At 64.6% G+C, this 10,147-nt stretch overlaps 1 protein-coding gene across 1 annotated transcript; it reads right to left on the reverse strand.

The window, feature by feature from the left end:
* Positions 1-512: 512 nt before the first annotated feature.
* ERFE (erythroferrone) lies at positions 513-8,328 on the reverse strand. Its single transcript, XM_058699628.1, has 8 exons — positions 8,038-8,328; positions 5,733-5,855; positions 5,063-5,165; positions 3,870-4,114; positions 3,686-3,794; positions 3,503-3,593; positions 2,576-2,654; positions 513-1,735 (listed from the first exon to the last, which is right to left on the reverse strand). Exons 1-8 carry the CDS (start codon positions 8,221-8,223, stop codon positions 1,637-1,639), a joined length of 1,035 nt encoding a protein of 344 aa, XP_058555611.1. The 5' UTR covers positions 8,224-8,328; the 3' UTR covers positions 513-1,636.
* Positions 8,329-10,147: the final 1,819 nt, after the last annotated feature.

Genomic DNA, 10,147 nt, shown 5'->3' on the forward strand with positions numbered 1-10,147 from the left:
AAGATGTTAAAAAATGCATAGTCTACTTGCAGGAAGAAACTAAAATACTTCCCAAGCCCTTATTGATCCGGAAAACCGGTCACATGATCACCGCAACCGAGTTGTAGTAAAGCAGCTCTTGGGCTTCCCTTAAGTGTTTGCCTCAGGATGATGTAAGTTTCCACCACGTTGCCTTAGAAGCAGCAGTTTGGTAACTTGCGCTGGCCCCGCCCAGCACGCGCAGGCGCCTTATCGCCCCTTGGGCGCCGTTAGTGGAGCTGGTGGCCTGCAAGTCCCCCCACCACGTTCTGAGCACACCCTTCCCCGGAGAGTGTGGAGCCAGGCTCCTTGCCGGGGACCGGGACTCCATACGGTGGGGTGTCACTGAAGAGAAGGACCCCTGACTTTCCAGAGGCGTGAAGCAGAACGCTTTTTATCCACTCGGCATCTTCAACCAGGAGCCAGTCTGCGACTCCTGAGTCCCCAGTGCCCAGAAAGCCACTGTCCCAGAGCCGTCCTGAGTGGACCTGGCCTAAATGTTTAAGGTTCTTTATTTTCAGGTCTGCGCTTTGTTTTTGTCCCTGTGCGTAAGTCCTGTAATAAGAGTTCTTAGCACTAGAACCACATCACGAAGTCAGTTATTTATATAAATACATTCCACCCAGCAAGATCATACAATAAATACTTCCAACAAACTGGTGTGTAATACACTTAGGTTGAGAAAATGGAAGAGGTCCGTGGCTTTTTCAAGGGTAAAAGCTTCTCTAAAATATGCCCACTGGACGCAAAGGGAAATCCAGAGAAGGGTGTGGCCGCAGCAGCCCTTATCAAACAGCCAGGGGAGGCAGGACCCACAGCAGCCGGCCCTTCCTGGTAGGGTGGGTACCAGTCCTACTGAGAATTGCACCAGGCCTGCCAAGGGCACCGAGTGCCCGGTTCACATGTACTGTGCCTGGCCCACACCCCCCCCCCTTCCCCCCTGCAGGAGGGAGGTGTTGGGATTCCAAGAGGGGACACGAGCTGTGTGCTCTGGGAGATCGGTCAGACCTGGCCACTGTCACCGTCCTGAAGCCCGCTGGATGGTAAGGTGACTGCAGCCACCGCCCTCTTCCCTCTGGGCCTGAACACACCCATGTCAGACTAGCCTGCCCACCGCCGCCCCCACCCCCCCACCCCCCTGCGGCACCAGGTCCCTGCAGCCACCGTGGCCCGGGCTGCCGTGTAACTTCCTCAGCGGCACCTGGGAAGAAACACCTGTGTCCCCTCACGGGGCCACCCCCCCGCCAACCGCTGGCCTCTCTGCCCCAGTCCATCACTGGTACAGCGTCACAATGAACTTGGGACCCAGCTTCCCCAAGACAAAGCTAGTACTTCTGGGCGCTGAGCCCCATAGAAACGTTTGCTGAGCAATGGCCCGATGGGGCTCTCCTCCTCTTGAAAGACCACCTCCTGAAATCACTCCTGGTGCCAGTGTGCACGTCACCTCCCTGGGCCGCTGGAGTTGGGCCATCTCTGGGCTGAGCGGCAGGACCCACACGGGCAGTTCCAGGGGCTTCCTCCGGCGCGTGGCCCCCCGCCACTCCGGCGCCGCCCGGCCCGGATATTGTTCAGACCCGCTTCTGTTTGCCGGGCACAAGGAAGGGCCCGGTGTGGCCGCTCAGACGCCGAGGAGGACCGCGCTGAAGTGGGAGCCGCTGCGCACGGTGAGGGAGGAGCCGCTGGCGTTGTCCAGGAAGACGGAGGCGTACTGCCCCATCTGCAGGGAGGGTCAGAGCCAGCCTGGGGACCGCCAGCCCCCCAAATGCAGAATCTGGGGACTCCCCCAACCGTCTGCATCCGAGGACCCTAGGGGGACCCCGTGCCACCCGGCAGTGCCTGGGACCTGATCCTTCGATGCCTTACAGCGACCACAGCTCTGGCCTCCCAACTGTGTGGGAGCTTAAGCAAACGACGTAACCTTTCTGTGCCTTCGTTCCCGTGTTTGTGGACAGTGGGAACGCTGTACATCACCTACACTTAAATAAAAACTTTCCATTCTGGTGACCTCAAGGCAGGTACTTTACGTAAAGAGCTGAGGGGGGGGGGGGGGGCTGGCATGCTGCTATTTAAGGGTCAGCTGTCACTCCACATGTCTGCACTTCAACTCTTTCTCTTTTACTAAATCCCACGTATCAATTTGTCACTTGCCAAGGGCCCCACAGCGCCAGAAGAGACGGTCACGTAGGATCCTGTGTAGAAAGTAACTACATCTGCTTCCCACGGCTGCAACAGGCCCAGGGTGTTACAGTGTCAGCCTGAGGGCACAGAGCCGACCTCCATTCCCTCCTGCCACCTGTCCCTACAGGGAGCCCCAGTCCTCTGTGGGATGCCAGGGAGGTCTGAACACAGCGGACTGAGGAGCAGGGCGGCTGCTGAGGACGGCGGCCGTGCCCGGGGCCGGGGGGAGGCTTTGCTCTGCCCGAACCCGTGTGAGCTCCCCGGTGCGGCCCCAATCTCTCCCAGGCCTGGAGTCGGAGGGCACTGTTCCCAGGGATCCTGAGCACCCACCTAGCCTTGCCCAAGTGGTGCCCCCCATGCCCGAGCCTGTCCCACGCACCTGCAGGTACAGAACACCGTTCACGGAGATGGTGAAGAGCTCGCTGCTACTCTCCAGGCCCATGACAGCCTCCAGGGAGCTGCAGCCAAAATGGGAAGACCGTCAGCCCGCACCCCGGGCCCCACCAACCTCCTGTGCTCACAACCACCCCAGCAAACGACAGCCGCCCAGCTCAGTGCAGTGGTAACAGCTGTCCTGGCCAGGTCTTCTGGTGGAGGGTGGCATCCGCACTGGATCCTCCAGAGGAGTGGGGACAGTCTCCACAGGGCCAAGGGCTGAAAGGTCCCGGCCCTGCTGCAAAGAGGACACAGGCCGGTGCAGCTGGAAGTGGGGGTGTGGTGGCAGCAGTGATGCCAAAAAAGTGGGTTCAGGCCAATCTATGGAAGGTTTCCAACCGCGGACTGGGAAGTTCTGAACTCTGTCTCCAACTGCTGTGGAGCGCGGGCGCGAGCTCTGTGCCTGGGCTCCACTGGGGGCGCTGGGTATACAGAGGGTGCTGCCCCTTGCCCTCCGGGGTGCAGGTGCCACGGAAAGAGGGATCGTGTCAGGGAGCGGACGGCGAGAAGGAAGTTCACAGGCAGAAGAGACAGGGGCGGTGATGGGTTGCACGGGCACTGTGGCCTCCGGGTGACAGTGCAGGTGAGGGGAGCGGGGAGGCTGGGGAGTGTTGGGGTAAGCACCGTGCCCCGCCCCCCCCCACGCCACCCCCCACCCCCGTTGCTGGAAAAGGATGGCCTGATGGGGCCGGGAGCTGACTGCGAGATCCGGGAAGGAGGAGATCGGGAAAGAGGCGTAGGGTCACCGGCGGCTGGTGCGGTGGCGCTGGCGGACAGGGTCTTTCCAAGCTGGGCAGCGCTAGGGTGGGGTGAGGAGACTGGGGGGGGGGGGGGCGGGTCTAGTGCCGGAGTTCCCATCCCCCCAACTCACGCGTTGCGCTGGCACCGGGACTGGATGCAGATGAGCAGGCGCAGGCGGTCCCGGGGGCGCGGCGGCCCCCGCCTGGGCTGCTCGGCGAGCGCTGCAGGGGTGGGGGGGAGGGGGCGGTCACGGGCGGCGGGGTTCCGAGCGCACGGGGGCGACCCCCCGCGCCCCGCCCGCCGGGAGCCTCACCCGCGTGCAGCGTGGCGGCGAGCGCGTAGAAGCCGGCGACGGGCGCCGTGTACTGGCCGCTGGTCAGGTTCAGGCCGGGGCCGCGGCGGAAGGCGCCCTCGGCGTCGGGCTGCGGGGCGCACGGAGGTCAGCCCGGGCCCGCCCGCCCGCGTCCCCGTCCCCGCCCCCGCCGGCCCGGGCTCACCAGGTAGTAGCCGCCCAGCTCGTGCAGCGCGCGCCGCTCCACCGACGCGTCCCGGCGCAGGCGGCCGTGGAAGGCGGCCTCGACGCGCGGCGCCCGCGGGCCCGGGGCCAGGGGCGCGGCCAGCAGGGCCAGCACGCCCGCGTCCCCCGCCGCCGCCTCCTCGTCCTCCCGCGGGGCGGCCGCGCCCGCCGCGGGGCCGCGCGTGCAGGGCTCGGGCTCCGCGCGCTCCCGCTGCCGCACCGCGCCTGGCACAGAGCGAGCGGTGGCCGCGCCGCCCGCCCACCTGCCCGCGTCCCCGACCCTTGCCCCGGATCCACTACCGACTGCACGCGCCCCACGCGCCGGCGCCCGCGCTCCGGGATCCACGGGAGACCCCCTCGCCGCCTGCAGGGCCTGGAAAACGTGGCTTCCCGAGCCCGGGGCTGTTCCTGTTTTCCCATCGAACTTTGGCTACGGGGAAGCTCGGGGCGGACTCACTGAACCCAGCGCCCAGGTTCTGCTGCCTCACCTCTCCATCCTGCCCACGCCTCCCCCTGCCCACTCCTGTCTTCTCCGCTTATAGCGAGCTGAAGGGGAAGAAAGGTTCTCCTAATAGTTGTCATAATAAAGTGAACTCTGGAAGATACTGGGAGATAGGACTCAGCAGCTGCCCAAATGCAGGGCCATCCCCCGGACATAACAGCTCAGCTGCCCGCCTGCGCCCCCCCGGCCCCGGACTACCTAGGACACTATCCTCCCTGCCTCCCGTGGGGCTCTTGACCAGCAGCTGAGACCTGCCAGGGAAAGAGGCAGGGACACAGGTGATCAAGGGGAAGAAGCTGGGGTCTCAGTCCAGGGCCTGGGGTGAGTCTCAAATCCCCATGGTTGCTTTGTGATCAGAGGAGCACTTTGCAAAGTTAAGAAGCTCTGATCCCTCACTGATGGTCCCCACTCTGGGGGTACGGGTCCCCTGGCCCCAATCCCAGATGGGGTAGGGTGCTGGTCCCCGAGTGGCCAAGTCCTCCTTCCCCTGCGAAGCCTCCCCCTTACCACGCTCCTCCCAGACCCCCAACCCGACCCTCAGCCTCACCCAAGCCCCCCTGTCACAGAGCAGGGGCCTCCTTGAGGGCTGGCCCACACGGGCATGCCCAGCCACCTCCTCCAGGACACCCCACTCACGCCAAGGGTGCGTGTCCACATGGGCGCACCCCTACCTTTCAGCAGCAGCTGGAACTCCTTCAGCAGCACTTCAGGTGGGATGATGGGGCCAGGGGGGCCCTGGGGACCAGGGGGCCCCGGGGGCCCTGGGAAGCCAAGCTGAAAAGGAAACTCAGCAGTGAGGAGACATGTCTAGTGAGCTAGACATCAAGAGCAGGTTCCAGGTCTCGGGCTAGAAGGAATGAGACAGGGAACCCCGCAGTCTCCAGGGCCCCCAGGCTCCCACCTGTCGGGAACCAGAGGGTGTGTCAGTCCAGCCTGACTGCAACCCTCCCGGACGGCCATCCCAGGCCAGCCGGGGCCTCCCTCCCTAGGGTACAGACGGAAGAGAAAGGGGGTCGCTGAGGGCGCTGCCTGGCTTTCCAGGGGTGCAGGAAAAATGACAGCAACAGGCCTCAAATTCCGGGTCACCTGGGGCCCCAGCTTGGCACTTTCTGTGCTCTCCGACCCCAGGCCAAGGGTGAGGGTCTGTCCTCGCTGGCACTGCTCGGGGTGTGCCCGTGGGGCTGCAGAGTGGGGCAAGGGGGTGATGGTGGGGGGCTGGAGGTGCAGGGAAGGCCTTGCAGGTGGAGGCCCCCTGCTTCCCCACGTGTCCCCCCAGGACACACACGTGCCCCCCCAGGACACACACACGTGCACACACGCTGCTGGAGCTCCCATGCTCACCTTCAGCTTCTTGGCCTTGCCTCTGCCTCCCCTCTTGCCATTGACGCCTTTATCACTCTGCCTGATGAAGAGCATCCAGGCATCCCGGGGCTCGATGCCGTGTGTCCCCTCGGCCGGGGGCTCCTGGAACACAGCCAGCCGTCAGGCCGGTTTGCCTCCCGCAGTGGGCGCCGCCCCCGCCCTGAGCAGACAGGACACTTTTCAGGATGTCCCTGTGCGCAGGACGGGCCTTCCGCACCCTCGGGGCCTGGTCCTTGTCAACACTGGTGTCCTCAAAGCCAGCGCAGCCCCCAGCCCGACCTTCCCGCCCTCCCGACACAGGGAGGGTGACCAGGCCGCACTGCAGCCTGGGCTCCGTGGAGAAGAGGGCTTGGGCCGTGGGTGGGGGGCGGGGGACGTGGAGCACCGAGCAGGTGAGAATCCTGGCCTGGCTGGCCCACCTCTTCCGGCTTCCCTCCACAGGAGCTCCCTGGGAGCCCGCCAGCTCAAAAGTGCTCGGGAGGAGGCCACTGTGCCACCAGGGCCCCCTGTGCGGCCCCCGCTGGAGTGGACATGGGTTACAGCAGCTGACAGCACAAGAACGGGACGGTCAGGAGGCCCGGCGGCCTAGCACTGATCTGTTATGAATGCGGAGTGACACCACTCAGCCTCCTCAGGACCTCCAGAACAAGGACAGGGGAGATTCTAGAAACATCCATTCCTGTGCACGCTGCATTCGGACCAGTGCCGACACGGAGCAAAATCCCAGGAGGTGCCTTTCAGGGAGAGGCCTTTGGCTCATCAGCCACTGGGCCTCAGGTGGTCTGGCCCCAGGTGAGGCCACCAGCTGGGAAGGAAATCGGCCCAAGGGCTTAGATGAGGTCACAAGCCAATAACAGTGGCTGAAGGGAGGACGCCGGGGTTTCAGAGCTGGCCAGGACCTGTCATCGGAGACCGAGCTGGCGGTCTCCTGGCCACTCCGCAGGGCCTGGGGCCTTCCTTCGGGAGCTAGTGTGCAGTGGTAGGGACACGGGGCCCCCTGTGCCAGAAGAGCCTGGGGTTGGACAGAGAAAGGGCTCAGAGTGCCCAGGGCCTCCTGGGCCGGGCAAGGTGCCGTCCTACTAGCTGCTCACCGTGGACACAGGACCGGGTTCCACCTTACGGCCTCGCTCTGCCTTCGTCGGGAACGCGTGCCCAGAGGGTTCCACAGAGGCTGGACGGGCACTCCAAGCTGACCCTCCCAGCTGGGCCAGTACTCGGACCCCAGTTTGGTTTGGGGGGGCAGAAACAGGTGGAGGCGAGTCACCCTGGGGCCGGGGGAGGCGGCCCGTGGCAGTGTGGGTGGGTGGCAGGCAGCTGTCCTGTCCCACTGGGGTCCCCAGCTGTGAGAGGCTCTCAGAAAGGAGGTGGGGGAGCCTCTGGTCCCGTGTGGGCCCCACAAACAGAGTCCGAGGCCAGAACCCCTCCTGGGAGCACCCAGGCCTCTTGCTTCCAGGTGACTGTATCCTGACGTCTGGCCACCCTTCTCCAGAAAGCGTGACCCATGGTCTGGGTGGGGTTGGCCTTCCTGACTTCCAGTGGTGGGAGAAGCACTTTGGGGAAGCTCCTCCCAGGGAGCCCTCCGGCTGGCTGCCACCTCCACCCTCTTTGGAGGCGGTGTCCTTGGCCTTGGTGGCTCCAAGGGTGAGCTGAGGGCTCCTCTGAAGTCCCCTCCCCCCCCCCCCCCCCTCGGGGCCGGGCACTGTGCGCTGCCCTCAGAAGGCGAGCTCAAGATCATCCCCTCAGGGCCAGAAGCCGCAGGTCATTAGGGGCCCTGCACACACCGCCCCCACCCCCGACACGCCCCCCAGACCGAAAGGGAAGCACTTTCTTTGTTGTTTTTCAGAGAGAACTGCGCCTAGTAAATCCGGGGAGCGGCGGTCACACTTTCACAAATAGGTTCTTCCCAGTTTCATGCCGGTGAAGTTATTTACATTTTATCCACTTCCCAACTTCCTTCTGCCCCCACCCCGGGGAAAAGGCGGTTCACCCGGAGCCAGTGGAATTTTGCCCTTAATGCCGCAGAACTACCCCCAAAGTCCCGGCCAAGGTTGGCCCTGCCGGCGCCCGTCCGCGCGGAGGGGCCGCGTCCACACTCCCAGCGTCTTCCCGGAGCCCCGCCGGCCACGCGCTTCCACCGCACGTTAGGAAGGCGGACGCCCGGGCCAGCCCCGGTCTCCGCCCGCGACGCCGCGCTGCGCTCGGTGCCCCCACCCCTCCCCGGGATCTCAGGGACGCGCGCGCTCCGGGTGGGGAAACCGAGGCCCGAGGGGGTCCGGCGTCTTACCGGCGGGCGGGCGGGCGGCCCCGCGCGGTTCTCCGCCGGCAGCTCGTTCCCGGGCCGCGGCTCCTGGCGGGCGCGGCTCTCGGCGGGCTCTCCGGGCTCCGGGGAGACGAAGCCCGCGGCGGCGGCCAGCAGGCCCGCACAGACGAGGAGCAGGCGGGCCCCGGCGGGGCGGCGGGCGGGGGCCATGCGGGCGGCGGCTCCCTCTGGGCTCGGAGCGCGGCGTCTCGGGGACCGCGCTCCCGTTCCGCGCCTTATAACGCGCTTGAATCCCCCGCCTCGCCCTTCGCGCGTCACGGCCCTGCGCCCCCTGCCGGGCCCGGCGCGCGCTGTAGCGGGTGTGCGCGCGCGCGCGCGTGTGCCTGTGTGCGAGCGCGGTGCGTGTGCCTGTGCGCGCGCGCGCGTGCCTGTGTGCGAATGCGTGTGCCTGCGCCTATGCGCGCGCGTGTGCCTGTGTACGCGCGCGCGCACAGCGCGGGGACGGGGTGGGCGCTGCCCTGGAGGTGGGGGGAGCGCAGCAGGGGGAAACGGGGGAAGGGGCGCTGCAGCCGTGGAGGGTGGTGCAGAGAAGGGGTGAGGAGAGGAGAGGAGGGACCGCGGCAGAGCGGGGGGTGGGGGGGGGTGCGTACAGAGAGTAGGGTGTGCGGGCGGGGGCGCGGCATAGGGTTGGAGGTGCGAGGAGGGGACTACGGGAACGAACAGGGGCGCGGGGAGGCGAGGCGGAGGGGGAGGCCTCGCTCGCGTTGGCCAGAGCGCCCCCTCCTGTCGAGCGGGTTTGCGTTCCATCTCCAGGCCCCGGGGCCATTCCTTTGCGCTGTCCAGCTCTTCTTCTTCTCAGGGGGCATGGGGTGCCCCTTCTTCTGGCCCTGGCCCCTCTGTCGTCTTGACAGCCTTTTCTCTACGGGAAGCCGGGTCGCTTCCCTCCTCTGAGCCTGGGAGCATCCCTTCATCCCTGTCTATTCCGTGCATGGTCTGTGCGGACCTCGAGGCATCCCATCCCCATTATTCCAGGTGGCGCCCCGTGAGGTCCAGGCCTTGCCAACGTAGGTTTAGGACACCGGAGCGGGGACGACACCCAAAGACCCTGCCCAGTGCCTCTTTCCCAGGTGGGGACCCTACGCTTCTGGCGCTGCCTTCTGCCCATGGCTGGGATGCCCTAAACTCAGAGTGCGCTGTCCTTCCCCATCCCGGTGCAGGGGCACGGAGGGAGGGGAATCCACAACCTGGGGCAGCCACCCTGCACGGATATGGTTGCACCTAGACCCAGGCTGGGAGGCCTGAGCCCTCTGGTGACCTAGCCAGGTGTGGGGGCTAGATTCCAGTGCCAGGCACAGGGCTCTGCTGGCATGGGGCGCCAGATCCTGCAGGCTTGAACTCCAGGCTCCTCCCTGAAAGAGCCAGCTCCCTCATCCCCTCTGGGCTGCTTTGTTCCCTTACATGCCCATTGCCTTTCTGTCTCCCCGTGGCAGGTAAGGGCATGGGAATAGCACCGAAGTGCCCGCACCTGGTGGGCACACAGTGTCCTTTGTTCACGAGTGGGAGAAGACACAGCTAACGATTGCACCTTGCAAAGGTCTGCCCCCACCGAGGGATGATTTCCATCTCTTCTGAACCTCACCCTGTCCTATTTCACAGAGTGTGGCAGGCGGTGGCTCCCTAGCCTGGGGGAGGGATCGTGGGTAATCCTAAATCAGGAGCCCCCCACGCATGCCCTGTTTCGGTGGCTGGTTTTCTACACCAGACAGGGAAGGGGTAGGGGGGCTGGGGGGAGTGGGGAACACAGGAAATATTTCATATTTTAGAAAAAGCCTGGTATTCGGTGTTCATCGTTCTGTGATTCTGCCTCTTTTTCTGTAGGATGTAAATATGGTGGTAGAATTGGGGTGTTTTTTTGGGGGGTCAGAGTGTTTAAACAAAAAAATACCCTGCCTCACCCTGAGAATTTGTTCCCCGGGGGTCAGTGTGTCCCATAGACTTATTCTGCGAGGATCTTTCAGAGGCAAATTAAGACTACAACAGAGAAGTTCTCTCTTTAATCTTGAAAAAAAAAATTTCTCAGCAGAATGAAAAATGGAAATTCCTATAGAAATGACAGATGCTCCAGAAGACAACT

The sequence above is a fragment of the Neofelis nebulosa genome, chromosome 2 (assembly GCF_028018385.1).
Source record: "Neofelis nebulosa isolate mNeoNeb1 chromosome 2, mNeoNeb1.pri, whole genome shotgun sequence".
NCBI classification, from domain to species: Eukaryota; Metazoa; Chordata; class Mammalia; order Carnivora; family Felidae; genus Neofelis; species Neofelis nebulosa.

What these genes read in the sequence shown, in the direction of transcription:
- ERFE (XM_058699628.1), bottom strand. Translation starts at nt 8,223, where the DNA reads ATGGCCCCCGCCCGCCGCCCCGCCGGGGCCCGCCTGCTCCTCGTCTGT. An exon ending in GCAAGGCCAAGAAGCTGAAG is followed by an intron (nt 5,166 to 5,732) that starts GTGAGCATGGGA and finishes TTTCCTTTTCAG; the next exon opens with CTTGGCTTCCCAGGGCCCCC. An exon ending in TCCCGGTGCCAGCGCAACGC is followed by an intron (nt 2,655 to 3,502) that starts GTGAGTTGGGGG and finishes TTTTGGCTGCAG; the next exon opens with CTCCCTGGAGGCTGTCATGG.